We start from the raw sequence: 17,294 nt of genomic DNA, 5'->3' as shown, positions 1-17,294 counted from the left end.
CATCGTCTTCAAGGACAAAGAAAAGTTTAATAACATTTTGCAAAGAGTTCATTTTTTTAACCCTTGTGATCAAGTCAGTTTGTAAATTACAGTTTATAATACTGGTACCGTATTGTTTTGCAAGCTCCAGTTTTCAATACATGTTTCATAGCTTACATGACAAAACAGGAAGCCTGCAAATAGAGAATATAGAATCCATGTAAAAAAGGTTCTTAGAAGCACTTAAATGGTCTCAGTGTCAAAGCAAGGTTCTAACGAGAGCCTTTACTTTTTAGCATGTAGGCATTATTAAAAGAACGGTGGAGGAGATTAAGAAAAGATGGAACGATATTCTGAGGCGCACAAAAGAAAAAGTCTCATACAATGAGGGCTGAACCTCCACCGTTACTTTAGTAATGCCTTCAGAATGTATTTTTTGTAATATGGCATTCTGGTATTTAACAATACTGGTTCAGGCAGTATTGTTAAATTCGAGTTGGAAAGAAAACGGTAAAAAAAAAGACAGAGGGACAGATGACGCAGTTAGTTTGTAGCTAGAGCAAGTACAGTTTTTTGACCATATATACGATGCAGATATGCTTTAAAATCACACACAGAGTAGGAGATACAGACAAACATTGAGAGCTGTAACTGCATAAGACTTTAAGAAGGTATAAATCTTAGTTAATCTGAAGACTCTTCGTATGAAGCTGAATGGAGTTATTGTTGCTAAACATTTTGCTGTACAACAATGGAAGAATTATCCACCCGTTTGATTGCCATGGATGGAAGTAAATAAAACGTATTGTTTCTGAAGTTTGAAAAGTCTATATGCCTGGAATTATTCTATATGAAAAAAGAAGTTGAACTAATATGCGAAGCACAGTAACTGGATGATGCGTTGTAATGTATAAGCAACCAGACTACAAACTCTGAAGTGGTACATTAGATTTTTGTTTATTAAAAAGTCACTGCACATTCCATATTTTATTCATTTGTCCTGGTGATGTATTTCAAGCTTGTAGCACATCTTCATGTGTTACGAGTACCGCTTGTACCAAAATCTCCGATTCCATATTGGTAAATTTCAGTTTTCACTTCTGTGCATCCTCATCACCATGGCTAGTACGAGGCTGAGGTCTTTGTGTGCCATTCATTTTCTTTTGGAATGTGTAGCCTACACACGCAGGGTTGACCCAAACCCGCTAGTTATTGTGAGAGGTGTGTAATTCTCCATCGCTAATTGCGGTGAGGGGTATTTAAATTGGTTGATTGCGGAATCGCCTGCTTTACCTAATTAGTCTTATAAAATAGGTCGTTATTTTGACGATGAGTGCAGCTGTACTGAACACACACATTATGTGCTTTTTTACGCAGAGAACTGTGAGGGTCTGGAACCAACTCCCCAGTAATGTTGTTGAAGCTGACACCCTGGGATCCTTCAAGAAGCTGCTTGATGAGATTCTGGGATCAATAAGCTATTAACAACCAAACAAGCAAGATGTGCCAAATGGCCTCCTCTCGTTTGTAAACTTTCGTATATTTTTATGTTCTAATTACATGGTTTTATCAATTTAATAACCAAATCAGTTTGATTTTTATAACATTTTATAACTTTTAATTCAGCACCTCTCACTCAGCTACACAATCCAACACAAATATCTGACCTGTCCAATTACCCCTGCGTCTCAGTTTTAATTAATTTTTACAGGCAACAGGTGGTGTGCAATGTGGCCAGCAGACTCTATGAGGGCTGCGCTGCCTTCTGAAGGTCTCAACTGGTACAGGGCAGGCCCTCGCTCGGTGCGCGCGTGCAGCCAGCTGGCACAGCGACAGTGACTGAACTGGCCAGCAGGGGGGAGAACTCTGCAGACAGACTCCCTGCTCGGCAAGGCTAATCAGCTCTAATCCTGCAGGGAATTTATTTTTGCACTCATGTGCAGTAAAAAAAAGAAATAAACTTAATTATTTTAATATTAGCTAACCTTTTTAAGCCTGAAAAAAAAAAAAAAATTCATTGCATTTTTGTGACGGTGTGAGGTTTAACTTCAAAAGCATCAGTTTTACTTCAAAGTTAGTGTATATTTTATGCTAGTTTAGTTTATATATTTCAGTAACTGAAATATAACAAAGTCATGGTCAAATAGAAAATTATATATATATGTATATAGAATCTATATATATATATATATATTAAGTATATATATATAGTTAATATATATATATATATATATATATATATATATATATATATATATATATATATATATATATATACACACACACACACACACACACACACACACACACACACACACACATATATATTATTTGATATATTCTGTAACTCAACTTAGTGTCACATTACATTCTAAATGACATTATCAATTGTAACTTGTATTATGTGCACAATAGTATTGTTAACTACTGTATAAATGAACAAAGCCAGATACAAACCCCAATATTTTAAAATACATATTATTTGATGTTCTGTCTCAACACAATCTCCGCACAAATAATTCATTGTCAACAGATCTGTGTAGTAATTGTTCCCATAAGAATCTCTGTAAAACTAAAACCACAAAGCCAGCTCTTTTTAAAAGCAGTTGAGCCCCAGATTTTGAACTACTGAATGCTGAAAATATTCAACCCAATCAAGTCTAGCATCAGAATAGCAAAGCAGATATTTCTATTGATTTCAGTGTGAATGCTGGCTGGAGTTTGCAGACAGCGATCACATCGGTGTTCTTGATTCTGTTGCAATGCCTCGCTCGTCCTCCTTGTCAAACGAGAGAAGAGAGGACGCGTGGAGTAAGGTGTGGCATGTGCCAGAGCTCAAACCTGCCTGACAAATAAACAGAACCTGTTCTACTTCAACCTCCTTCAACCTATGCCATGATGCCTGAAGGGTTAAATAGAAAGGAATAGAAGTCTGCTACATCATTAACGATGTGGTCAATTGACATCACAAACACATTAATAGATTTAAATAGAGTGTGTGGTTATGGCATCGAAAGGCTATCAGTACCTCCACTATTTGTTTTCAAACACACTTTCGCTTGACAAAGGTATGTTAAACTTACCTAAATGTTGAGAAGTTAGCTCTTTTGCCTAGACTGAGTAAAATATTTCTCCAATACAAGTTAATGTATGAAAGTATTTCTTGGTAAGTAAGAAAGATAGAAAACTTGGGATTGAGTTAAAACAAATAAAGAAGAAGCAGATATTCCCCTTGCTCTTCTTATAAAAAAAAGTTACAGAGGCCCTGATTAACAAACAACAAAGCAGTAATCTTTTTCAAATCATCTCCAATCCCCTCTCTTAGCCAGGGTGCTATAAGCACATACGGGAACAAAGGTTTAGGGTTCAGCTGACAGTTCTTAACCAAACAACGAGTTTCCTTCGGCTGTCAAACATCTCTGCCAGTGACACTGTGATTGATCACCATGTCAGGGACCTTGGAGGAGAGGTATGAAAAGAAAATCAATCTCAACCTGACACGCTTCACACTTCCAAGTGTAAGTATGACTGCACCAAAGCACCTGTTAAGCAGAGTGGTGGAGTTATTGTCAAGCAGGAAACATGAATGACAACGACTCAGGGCTGTCGTAGTTTTAATTGTCACGTTCAAGCAGGCACAGCCATTACTGTTACACGTTTCTTTTAAGAACAATTTTGTTTTATATTCTTTTTAATTTAAATATCTTCATCTTAGTTTTCAAATTTTGCAATTAAAACCACACTTTTTAATTTCTTTTTTAAAATTTCTGTTTCATCAGGTTCTGTATTTTTTGTGTGAAAAGGCGCTATTGTTGTTGTTAAAAAAAAGTTTCTTTCTTTCTTTCTTGCAATAAATCACAAGCAGCTAGAAAGGAGCTGTTTTAACTGCTGTGGATCAAATTCATACACCGTGTTTACATGCACAAGGAATCAATCCTTTTGTAATGATTATTTTGAATCCGAAAACCCATTAAAACCAGCAACCCAATCCCAGCTCCATGCTAGTTTACATATAGAACATATAGCATCCTCAGACAGGTAGCTTGAATCTGATTAGATTGTGCATATAAATAACGATTATCTTATCTTTAAAGGTATTAGTGTATTTTTTTAAGATTAGTATTTTCCAAAAGCTGGCGTCGCACCTCATCTGTCAACCAGAACAGAATGAAAAAAAAAACTTTCTTTTCTTTTTTGTTGTACACGCCCTCTTTCTTTGTGTTCAGATCAGTATCAGATGATAAGGAAACATTCCTCTGTTTAAAATGCAATTTCTTCCACACCATTTCTTTTAATTGACCATGTGGAAACACCAATACTTATCTGGTAGTATTGCCCCAGCACAGGCATCCTGTCATCAGACTGCAATTACTGGACCTGACTGCAACTGGACTTCTGTTGCTAATTGTATTGCAGATCAACCTGAAAGACTTCACAAGCCTCAGGGGTGTACAGGGCTCTGTGTTAGAAAGGTGTACTGACACCACAATCAGACTGATCATAGGAGTAGTGAAACTATAAGTTCAGTGAGCAAGCTCATGCGATAAATTATTTATTAAAACAGACGAGACAACATCACTATATTATACATACTTTCACACTACATTGTTGGGCCTTTAGCCTCGCCTTTTCAGGTACACTTGCTCATAAATTAGCTTGCAAATAAGTGGAAAGGCTGACCATACGGAAGCCATGGGCAGGGGGGCAGGATAGCTTCCCTCCCCCGTTAGATGAAGCAAAAAAGCAGGTGGAGGCTGGGAAGGAGGAGGAGGCAGACTCTGGCGCACAGCAGGGTCGTAATGGATTGAGGTCAGATAGAAATCCTTTCCTTGACGGTCGTTAGTCATATTGTTTATCAAAGGACAAATAAGATACTAGATATTCAATGTTTGATGTTTACGTGATTTGATTAAAGGTTAAAGTGAGTTCTTTGCTAGAACCACCACTTGGCCTTGGCCTCACCAAAAGTGTGTTATTTAGTTTAGTTAATGAGCCTTTTACCTGATGAACCTGCTATGGGTGGGTCAGGATCTGCTGTCACCCAGTTTTAGTTGAGATTCATAATTAAAACTGAAATAAACTTGTGGATAGTTACAAAACGATATTCACTGTGCAGGAGACGCTTGTATAGCACAAGAGAAAGGGTCAAGTGTACTTAAAACAGAAAACTTTGAGTTAAGAAAAAGAGTGAATTCACTTGATGCTTCTAGCGACTTGAGACACTGTGACACACTAGTTATAAGAGGGTGGACATTTGATAGACCACATCTATAGATTTAGATGACATCGCTCACTGAATGTGATGGAAAGACAGACAAAAAAACTGTAAAGAAAGTAATACTTTACCCAACGAAACATGAACAGAACTTTAACTTTTTTTCTTGTACATTTCATTCTCATATCATTAGATTAAGAAATAAGAAAGCATAAAGAAAGGTCCCTTTTTCCGGAACATGGTGTAGCTCAGAATGTAACAGCAGAGTGTCCTTGCCCTTTGTAGGGATTAAGGGGAGATTTACTTTTTTTGATTGTCTCGACAATTGAGGAAGAGCATGTGGTTAAAATGGCACCCAGCTCCAATTGGGTCCCATTGTTTTGTGATTGGCACACGCCGACTCCTTACAATAACACTTTAAATGTGACAACTTTGTTTCAGCTGATAACTGATTCATCCAGATGGGCCTCTTGATTCAAGTGATTACAGAGACAGTTTTTTGTCTTTGCAATATATTGCAGTGCGAGCTTGAAGCAGTGAGCAGTGAGCATTACGGGGTTAAAGCAAACAAACAAACAAACAAAAAGTCCCGCTGCATGGGTGATAGCTAGTCAGTATTCTGAAGCACTGTCCTGGGATCCCGCACAGGGAATTCTTTTTTTGGTTGAGCTCCTAATAAAAGCTCCCTTTTGCAGCATCATGAACTCAAGTTATCCTCATTGGATGGCATCTGTTCTTATAAGAATAGAAAATCACCCCCACCCAAAGAAAAAAAGAAAAAAAAGGTCATTTTCGGTCTTTATGCAAGAGCTGAGGTACTGTGAGGACCTTTCAATATGGAACTGTCTGTGAGGCAGCGTGGGTATCAGCAGTCCTGCACTGAGGGTTAGTCAAGCAGAGAATGCTGGCACTGCCCTGCACAATAACAATGCAAACATACGACACTGAGCCCCACTCAGTAGGTTCAAATAGATTTTGATATCCTTAAGGGGGGCTGTGGTCGGTGTTTGGGGGGTATTGTTCATTTATAAACCATCTTGTTCTGTCTCAGTTTATAAGTGTCTTGCTTTCTTTCTTCATCCTCATTAATTTATTTTTGGATCGATCAACAGAATTATGTAAACGCTCCATAAAATGTGTCAATCAGATCTCCAGTTCTCCACAAGGGGAGCATGAATAATTGAAGACTGTGTAGAGTTCTGCTGCTGTGGAATAGAGCACACTGCCTGCAGTCCTCTTTCTGGTGTACACAGGTGCAGATCAGATCAAGCTGCTACTTTACATATACAGCTTGGTAACACATTCCATGAAGAGTCTCTAATGACTGTGAATTTACATAGTAGTTACTTAGTAAATACATGTGTACTTACACATAATTACAATGTTATTCTGCATAGTTACAATGCACTTAACGTGTAAAGTTTTTTGCATGATATCTGTAAGTACACAAGTGTATACCAGGTACTCAGATCGTTTACAATGAATCAGTTTATAAAACCCCTTTTTAAAAGAATGTGGACTACTCGTCAACACTTCTCATTAAGACCGTAACCTGTGAATTTTACAAAAAGCTTTCAGGTTTTTAGAATCAGACTCGGGCAACCTCTGGCAGACCCTCCCACTGAAACCAGGACTAGTCTGAAGCCAGGCTGAATATCCCCAATACAAGAGCCATTCATAAGAGCCTGATAAAAATGCAGAGCTGGAGCCAGACGTTAGCGGCTCAGTGTTTCTGTGGATGTGAGCTGAGTGGGGAGAGCCACCCTATGGCCAGTGTTTAAATTCCCCAGAAGCATGTAAACATTTCCCAGTTCATCTCAGAGAATATAAAGAGCTATTGTACTGCATTGAAACAGAAGTCTTTTTGGAATCAGCTCAGCAGTGCATACCGATGCAGCTTATAGCTCAGAATATTCTCAGGCAGTTGACTCATTAATACTCTGGTCTTGCGGTGTAAATGTACCATGCCACAGGCTCATTAGATGCATACACTGCTGTGTATATGGGGTTGAGTATTTCTTTGCTCTGCTGGTAATACCTAACTGAGTGTTTTTATCCTGACAGTTTCACTGTAAAAGTTTGAACTCCTATAGTGAATTCTTCAATTAGCCATAAAAAAGCTATACTTTTTAAAAATGATTATTATTTTATGAATGAATGAATTCAAGTTTGATATTCATGAAACTAGTGATTATATTTTACTGATGGCTCTTCTATCCATTCACATATTGGACATTCAAACTGAATTCTCTCAAAACATCATTAAACGAAACAGTTCTGTAACTATGCTTAAAACCAAAGTCCTTATGCTCACTTGTTCAATTTACATCGTACTGTATGCATTTGGTCTTTTAAAGTTCCTGGAATACAGCCTGTGCTTCCACTGCTCCCACGGGGTACAATGTACAAGCACTGGGAAGACTCCCAATGGACTGGTATCACTGGTCAACAAGCAGTTCCTAAAGGAAGGGGATCAGGGGCTGCTGTAAACAGCTCATTTCCACTGGGATACAGAAACCACGTCGTGGGACTGAGAGCCTGAGTGCACAGGCACCTGTTCAATCAACATCCCAGAATGGTCTTGTTTACCAGCATGGGATGCTGTGGGTTTCAGTGAGGGAGGGAGGGAGGAGGTGGGCATTCTTCGGCTTAGAGTAAATGAGAGGCAACCCTCAACACATCTTCAGACTTGAGATGCTCTCTGTTGAGGAGGAGTCGGGCTTGGAAAAATAGATTTATTTACATTTGCTCTACATACAGATAAAGACATGCCTTTTTGTTAAAAATCATTTTTTAGCAACAGACCCTATTCCCAATGCTTTTACTATTTTTTTTATTTTATACATTTTACTTTATTTTGAATGCATTTTTACTGTCGTTACAGATGCCAAACAGCATTCTAGTAAAGTTCAATATATGGAACTTTATTTAATTTAACAAAACACAAGCTTGTTTTCATCGTGGGGTCCAGGGGGTGGGTTAGGCAGCAGCCACACAGTCACACAGTGCAAGCAAACAGACCGTTCTTGTAATGCAGAACATATAGACATCCCTTTATACCATGGCACAGGTAGTAAAGCAGTATGCCATGGCTCCCATTAACCCCATCATGCCATCACACTAGCACTTGTATTCTTGTCTCTTACCTATTGCTCCAGACTACAGCGTTACAAAGGGGGAGCACAGTCGGTTCTTGAGGATAAACCTGCTGCACAGGTGAGAAGAGCAGAGGCATGGCTTTCCCTGTGCCAGATAAGCAATGGAGACAGTGCCATTTTCACACACGTTTAAACAGCATGCTCTGAGGACAATTACAGTGGAAGCTTAACAGCTATGAAAGTGGAATAGGGATAATCATTGGAGTTTCAGAGTTGCTTTCCTCTTAGACTCCGATCACATCCGAAGCAAAGCACAAAAAGGCATTATATAATTGATGGCACAAGTTCTAGGGCGATCCAGGAGAGGCATCAATAACCTGCCCCATATTATATTCAACAGCGCATGTAAAGCTGCATGTACTGTAAGCAAACAATGCCGTGCCCAAAGAAATTAAATTTTTTTAAAAAATGATCAGAGAACCCATCAAGATCTTTTCCAAACAATGTGTTTGACAAGGTCCCTGCACTCAGTTAAGGAGGGGCATCAGCTGTGACACATTCTTTCAGCCTCTTCTGTGGGTTTCTTTGAGTCTTTGAACGGAGAAAGCACAGGACTTGACAGTCCAGGCTGCTGCAGAAGTCACTGCAGTGCCCAGGGCCTGAAAAGCAGGTTGGAGCACCCCACTATTACCTCTGGGTGATCTGCACTGCCTGAAGGCTCTGGTTTTATCTCTGAGGATCCACAATTAGAATCCAATTAGGAGGATACCGCTTATCAACTTCTAACACCCTCCATGTTGACAACTAGGAAGCTGCCAGGCAGGATCAATTAACCAATGAGTGACCACATTTCACACCTGCTTTTTCAGGGATGGGATTTTAACCACATCCCTGCCCAAATAAAATTGAAATAAACAGAACTTCACTTGCAAAAACCTACACAATCACATTCGTGCACACACACACAAACAAGCACGCACACTGCATTCACACAATCACACACGTGCACACACACAACCAGGCATGCACACTGCATTCACACAATCACACACATGCACACACACAACCAGGCACGCACACTACATTCACACAATCACACACGTGCACACACACAACCAGGCATACACACTGCATTCACACAATGACCCAATCCACAGTGGGGCTCTGTTGATCGTCTAAACTAAAAGACTGGTTGCGAGTTTAAAGACATTGGGTGATTATTGCTTCACTTGCTGGACTAATCAGCTTATTGAAAAATTTATTGTTCTTACTTCAAGGGCTGTATTTATTTCACAGTAAAAGCAGTAAAAAATTAAATTAAATAAAAGCACTAGTCTCTTGTTTAACACCTTCAAGGGATGGGGTGAAAATAAAGATAACTGTAAAAACCCACACGTCTGCTTCTTTACTATATATGTAATAAAAGAGATTTATAGTAGGCTATTCTGGATAGCCTCTGTTCGTATGTATCTTAATAGAGTTTGCATGGTAGGTATCTCACATTCTGCTGGAGTAACGGTTATTGTGAATAAAATAGTTTCCATGTACAAGCTTGAGCATGCTGACTGGCTAAATAAACAGCCCCTGTGGTCTTTCTGGACTCAAGACACTGCCATATAGCCCATGGGAATAATCTCACAGTCACCCAAGTCCATTTCACAAAACAGCAATTATACATTTTCCAGAGAACATAGAGTTCACTGCTCTCTCAGTATTAAGTGGTAGAGTTCACTGCTCTCTCAGTATTAAGTGGTAGTCAGTTAACCTGTGGTCTGTCTTACTGCACTGCACTTAACATTAGGAGCTTGCTTTCTGTGCAAACAGCAGAGTGCTCCATGTCCTTTAGGTTCACATCGTTGAAAACACACCGACACTTGAATCCATACAGTAAATGACAACCTCTGATAACTGTGTAAAAAGGAGCTACTGTAGTTGTGTGAGATCTCTATATGAAGCTGGGGTGCTGGTCACAACAGGAAGGCTTACTACAGGCTTACTGGCTTGAGGCAGCACATACAAAACCACAAACAATATCAACGTTATCTTTCAAGGCATAAGGTAAAGACAGCACGCATGTTTAATTTGATTTTGGGGAGAGGCTTTTGTTCTATGTTATACATGTTGGGTGAAAGGCTATCTGTTCTTTCCACTGTTATTTGTTTCAATCACATGCACTTGAGTGTGGTTGCAAAGCAGCACTGACTGACTGATTGGTTGGTTGTTTTGGCATTAGAGCAAACACAATGATGAAATAAGTGCTTTGATATATAATTAGAAATGAAAGTACTAATGGTTATCCACATGGGGCTTGGGAAGGGGGATATTTTCAAGCTGTGATAATCTGGATCAAGCTGTAAACAGGTACAGAGATGCACACGCTCATAAATAAACCAGTACGACTCCCAGTGGACACCCTGAAGCTCTGGTCCAAGAAAAACACCCTCCTTAACAATAATCCATAATGAAGAAGGAACACTACTAGGAAGAGCTACGGCAAGTAGGGTCTAAATAATGAAACTGACTGTTCAAATGAGCATTCTGAACTATCTACACCTAGCATGAATTACTAAGCTCAGTCAGGATATTAAAAACATTGAAACGTTATTTTAAAAAGCTTTACATTACAAAAAAAAAGCTTTATATTACTCAACACAAAATGAGGAAACGTCTAAAATTACACAATTTAACAAAGATCTCTCTCTCTCTCTCTCTCTCTCTCTCTCTCTCTCTCTCTCTCTGTGTGTGTATGTGTATATATATTGTTCTTGCTAGACAATGTCATTGATGACCTCCTTACTATGGTCTCTCTGCCAAAATCCTAACCCTAACCTTATGTTAACTCTAACCATAATTTCTACATACATTGTTAGACATTAAATCATTAAAATAATTAATTCACACCCCTGCTTATTATGAAGCCTGTTTGTTTCCCCGGGGTTATTAAGAAGTATCATTTGGAGAAGTGTCAACAACCATTCAGATCCTATAAATTAGAAGAGATTCTCGTCCTTGAGATTCTAACCAAGAACACTCTGTGTCAATAATAATAATAATAGTAATAGTAATAATAATCAGCTGGGTTGCAGATCATTATGGTGCAGGTGAAATTCATTTTAAGCTGTTGGTGTTTCATTTTTAAAGGTAGATGTTATTTATTTTATTATTAACTTTGGATACTCTGGACATGTTCAAAAAGTAAATGGCTGTTGATGTTTTGTTTTTCTGTCTGTAGTTTGGGTTACCCTTTGCACTCCTGAGCAGAATTTCAGTAACTACGAATATGTTCGTTTTTTTGAAACGTTTAAAGACGTCATTGGGAACAAGTTCTTAAGACCTGTGAAAAACTGGACAACTCCAGTCCAACTGAACATCACGTTAACTCTGTATGAGATTATAGGAGTGGTAAGCAACTCTCATTCAATATTTTATAATAATAATAATAATAATAATAATAATAATAATAATAATAATAATAATAATATTAATATAAAAATGTATACTGCAATAGACAGTTCAGTAAATCCAGTTTATCAAACAGTCTTCTAAGTGTATTTTCTTCTTTTGTTCTTGACAGGATGAAAAGACACACATCCTTCAAACCTATATATGGCTTAGGCAAGTGAGTGTTTCTTCATGCTGTTCTTCCTCTGTATTTCTCTGTCATGTCCTCTATAAGTGAGTGTTTCTTCATGCTATTCTTCCTCTGTATTTCTCTGTCATGTCCTCTATAAGTGAGTGTTTCTTCATGCTATTCTTCCTCTGTATTTCTCTGTCATGTCCTCTATAAGTGAGTGTTTCTTCATGCTATTCTTCCTCTGTATTTCTCTGTCATGTCCTCTATAAGTGAGTGTTTCTTCATGCTATTCTTCCTCTGTATTTCTCTGTCATGTCCTCTATAAGTGAGTGTTTCTTCATGCTATTCTTCCTCTGTATTTCTCTGTCATGTCCTCTATAAGTGAGTGTTTCTTCATGCTATTCTTCCTCTGTATTTCTCTGTCATATCCTCTATAAGTGAGTGTTTGTTCATGCTATTCTTCCTCTGTATTTCTCTGTCATGTCCTCTACAGAATCCCCCTTGAAAAATGTGTTGCATTCATTTTGTGCAGTAATCTTCCAGTTTCCTATACATACTCACGCTTTATGCTTATGTGGCTTTATCATATTTCTTTGTGCTTAACCAACACAGTCACAAAGCCCACATATTATTAACCCATTACTTTGTCATTTTTTGGAGCATTTTTAACTTGCCTCTACCTGGTATTTTAACGCTCTCTTTAACGCTATTATTTTGTTAACTGCAACAATTAAGTCTAAATGTAACTTCTGCAGATGCAGCCCTTTAGATGCTTTTATGATGCCTCAATATAAAAAAAGAAACTCAAGTGTAAAAATGATCAATTTCTTGGTGTTTTCCACCCCACGGTGATTATAAAGCTCCACTAAAACCACGAATGCAGCCGAGCCCAGCTCCTTTGCTTAGAGTTTAAGAAGCTTGCTTGCAGTGTGCAGTGGCCCAGGTTCGTGTCCAGCCTATATATTGATTAAACTCTTAACAATTTTAACACCTACATATTTTTTCTCTTTTGCCACCCTTTTGGTCTAGTTTTGGGTCAATGAGTTTTTGGTTTGGGACCCTGCTGATTTTGGTGGACTCAACAAGGTGTCCATACCGGTAGACAACATCTGGCGCCCTGATCTTTACGTCTATGAGTTGTGAGTTCTTTCCCAAACCACTTTCCCCATCCTTTTCCTGAAGATTCACTTGAACCACATAGTCTCTCATTAGATAGTTCACTCGTGTGCAATTAATGTGCTTTTAATCATGGATGAACACTGAAAAAAAACAACGTAGCATGTGACTGTAAGGAGAATGAAGGGTTAAAGAAATACCATGAGTACACTGTGCTCAGCACTGCTGCAAGATGAACCAGGCACTGAGTGGAGTGTGGGAACTTGAGTTAGAACACTGCTGACCCAAAGAGAAAATAAGATACAAAAAAACAGGGTTTAGAGTCACACACACATTTACTCAAGATATGTAGGACAGGCACTTGAGAGTGCATTTGAGAAGCATTGAAGAATCTCCATGAACACACACCTGTGCTGTGTCTGACTAACTTTTGTCTTCTCTTCTGCAGCGTTGAAGAAGATTTGTCCCCCCAGATCCCGTACATGTATGTGAGAAGCAGTGGTAGAATCACCCACGATAAACCCCTTCGCATCGTCAGCTCCTGCAACCTGAATATATTCTACTTCCCTTTCGATATTCAGACCTGCACTCTCTCCTTGGGACCATTCCTCCACACAGGTGCGCTTTGCTTGGGACCATTCCTCCACACAGGTGCGCTTTGCTTGGGACCATTCCTCCACACAGGTGCGCTTTGCTTGGGACCATTCCTCCACACAGGTGCGCTTTGCTTGGGACCATTCCTCCACACAGGTGCGCTTTGCTTTCCGTCTCCGATTATGATATCTTTCATATCCATTACGTTCTTGGATTCGTTCGAGTGACAGTTAAATACAATGCATTAAAATGCTGTGCTTATTTAATGATGACTGAGTTTGGCAGAATTTGGAATGCCCTGTACAGCCTAGAGCAAAGGGTAATTTGGATGCATTTGTTTTTAATAGTATTTAATAATACTCTGCATGTATTATTACAGCTAGCGATATAGTCCTGGGTCTCCACCAGACTTCAGATGAAATCACTGCGGAATCGAAAGAAAACATCCAGAATAAAGGCGAGTGGGAACTGCTGAATATCGACGCTCAGACAACCACCTGGCAGATGCAAGGGGAGAACTGGTCTAAAGTCATCTTCAAGGTATTGGGGAGTGATGTCAACCATGTCATGTGTTGCATGGCCAGCAGGTGACACTGCTCTCCACACTCATATCTTGTGATGTCTCCTTTATTACAGTTTTCCGGCTGTAATTCCACCAAGAGGGTACCAGGAATAGAATAAACCTTAATAGCTGGGTAACACATTAAGTGTCTCTAATTACTATGTATTTACATAGCAGTTACTTTGTACACAGTCAGAAAAAGGGTTAGGGTTAGGGTTATATCTGCAAAAAGATTTACACATTAAGTATTGTAACTGTGCATAATAACATTGTGTAAGTACGCATTTATTTTTTAAGTAACTACTATGTAAATACACAGTCATTAGAGACATTTTACCAAGAGTAGAGTGTTACCAAGAGCAGTTCAACACATATTCTCTAGTGTTGCTATGACTGTGGCATCCTACAGAGACCTCAAACCCAGCTACTGTTACAGGTTTTTTTAGAGCTTCATGAAATAGCTCCATGACCAAGGATATAATTTGCTATCATTGCACGTTTAAGAAAGCCTGGCTGATCTGAACCCAGCTCTGTCTGTGTCCCCTCTCTGTGCAGTTGAGACTGAAGCGCAGGCCCCTCCTCTACCTGGTAAACCTAGTGATCCCCAGTGCTTTCCTCATGGTGATTGACCTCATCAGCTTTTACCTGCCCGTGCACCAAATCGACCGAGGAGCCTTTAAAATGACCCTCCTGCTGGGGTACACCGTGTTCCTCTTGATCATGAACGACCTGCTGCCGAATAATGCAGGGGGGACCCCGATAATAGGTAACTATTGATACGTCTTTGAAGGGCTCATATAAATATAGCTGTAATTATCTGGAGAGCTTTTCATTATAATAATTCTATATTGTAAACAAACCTTACTGTTATCTGCTCTCAGAGTTTCTTATATCACTAGAACCCCTTGATGAATTAACAGCATTATTTTGTTTGGGGCTCTTCTTCTTCTTCTTCTTCTTCTTCTTCTTCTTCTTCTTCTTCTTCTTCTTCTTCTTCTTCTTCTTCTTCTTCTTCTTCTTCTTCTTCTTCTTAGTAGTAGTAGTCTCTGATTACAGAGAAGAATGATTTCTTTGGTTTCGATTCTGTATTTGACTGTATTTTTCGTCTCTTTCCATTAAGGTATATATTTTTCGGTTTGCTTGGCACTGATGGTCGTAAGCCTTTTGGAAACAATTTTTATTTCCAATGTTCTGCACCAGACCAGATCCAACAGCCGCAATGTGCCGACGTTTCTGAAAAGGATAACCTTCAGTTTCATTGCAAAGCTGATCTGCTTCTCCCCTTCCGAATCACATCACGAACCCGCATTCAAAAATCTACACAGCGGCGAAAGAAACGTACAGCAAGGTAAAGAGAATGCAAATCCATTCAAACTGTAGTACTAAAAAAATAACCAGCAGAGGGCAGCCCTGGAGCATTGCAATAGTGCAGTTTGAAAGGGGTGATGTCTGCAACAAAGGCAGTTACAAAAGGAATGAAAATGAACAGCACTAAGAAAATCTGTGTAACTAAGCTTTTTAAAACTCAGCTTCTGCTCAGAGCTAAAATTACCTGACAATTCCTTATGTTGAATAAACACAAAACACACACACTGGTTTTTCAGAGAAAGTATTGAATCATCTTAAAAGATTCTCAGATGTATTTAAAAAAAACAAACATATGTTTATAAAGTGAAGTGGAAGCATGTAAAGTAGGTGAAGCCACAAGTTTTAGGTTATAATTTACTTAACAGTTTACAAATACGCAATTTTCTGTTTGCATCAATGCACCACAAAAGCTGCCCCATGTAAATAAGAAGCATAGAATAAGAGGTAATTAGAAGAAAGTGTCTTAATCAGGGATTACTTCAGATAAGAAAACCTTCTGATTTGATTTTTCAGAATTGGACCTCTCTGAAGAGTCCAAGCTGGTCAGCAGCCCGGAAGCCCAGTCCTCTCAGCTCATCCAAAACCTCTTGACAAGCTTATCCCAGGATATCCTGGTAATCCGGAGCCACCTGGATTACCGCAGCCTCCACGAGCACAAGCAGGAGGAGTGGATCAGGGTCGCGTTCATCTGGGACTGCTTCCTTTTCCGCCTCTACCTGCTTCTGCTTGTTGTCTTCTCTGTTATACTGATCTCCTCCTGGTGCATGTGGTACAAAGCTTAGACACAGGGACTGACAGAGGTACTGCTGCAGAAGCCTGCAACTGAATCTGTAATCGTGGTGTTGTGGGCACTAACACTTAATCTTATTATGCATGGTTACAATATAACCTAACCCTAACCTTAACCCTAACCCAAACCCTAACCATGACCCTAACCCTGACCCTAACCCTAACTCTAAACCTAACCCTAACCTTAACCCTAAATCTAACCCTAACCCTAACCCTAACTCTAAACCTAAACCTAAACCTAACCTTAACCCTAAATCTAACCCTAACCCTAAATCTAACCCTAACCCTAACCCTAACCCTAACCTTACCCCTAAACCTAACCTTACCCCTAAACCTAACCCTAACCCTAACCCTAACCTTAACCCTAAACCTAACCCTAACCCTAACCCTAACCCTAACCTTTCTGATACAATTGTGTACTTACATATATCATGCAAAATAATAATAATAATAATTACACATTAAGTACATTGTCAATTTGCAGAATAACATTGCAGTTATGTGTAAGTGCACATGTATTTACTAAGAAACTGCTATGTAAATTAGAGATGCCTAACACATCTCTTCAGAGGGATGGCGGGGTCTAAAACACCTACAGCAATCTTTTTCGTACTGTCCAGAAGGTTGCAGATACTATACCTACAATATATACAGCTACGCTACATGAAATAAATGGAAAAGTACTCGGTTCAACAACCCTATATTCCCTCAACATGGGAAATACTTTTATCCTTGTTTGTGTTTAAAGTTTATTTCTTTTATACTGTCTGAAGAATACACAGAATCCTGACTAATCCTGACTTAATGATTTTAGTGATTGAATTTGTAACTTCTTCCAAGAACGTAGCAGTGGAGTGGAGTGTGCCTGCGGTGCAGAGCACATCTTGTTTACTACACTCCATCTGCACAGTGGGCATGCACACCTACAGGGTGGTGGCAAGCAGCCACATGTTTCATTCTGTGCCCAACATGTCTGGTATTTAAAAGTGGAGTGAGCCT

The 17,294-nt window shown here is 39.1% G+C and overlaps 1 protein-coding gene across 1 annotated transcript; it reads left to right on the top strand.

Moving 5' to 3' along the window:
- The first annotated feature begins 3,425 nt into the window (after positions 1-3,425).
- Positions 3,426-16,288, top strand: LOC121326614 (5-hydroxytryptamine receptor 3A-like). The gene is made up of 8 exons (XM_041269941.1): positions 3,426-3,497; positions 11,554-11,694; positions 11,867-11,911; positions 12,896-13,005; positions 13,431-13,600; positions 13,956-14,116; positions 14,694-14,904; positions 16,020-16,288. The coding sequence occupies exons 1-8, from the start codon at positions 3,426-3,428 to the stop codon at positions 16,286-16,288; spliced, it is 1,179 nt and encodes a 392-aa protein (XP_041125875.1).
- Positions 16,289-17,294: the final 1,006 nt, after the last annotated feature.

This window comes from Polyodon spathula, chromosome 14 (genome assembly GCF_017654505.1).
Source record: "Polyodon spathula isolate WHYD16114869_AA chromosome 14, ASM1765450v1, whole genome shotgun sequence".
In the NCBI taxonomy this organism is placed as follows: domain Eukaryota; kingdom Metazoa; phylum Chordata; class Actinopteri; order Acipenseriformes; family Polyodontidae; genus Polyodon; species Polyodon spathula.
Note: the sequence above shows the minus strand (reverse complement) of the source record. Positions and strands in the feature narration are given on the sequence as shown.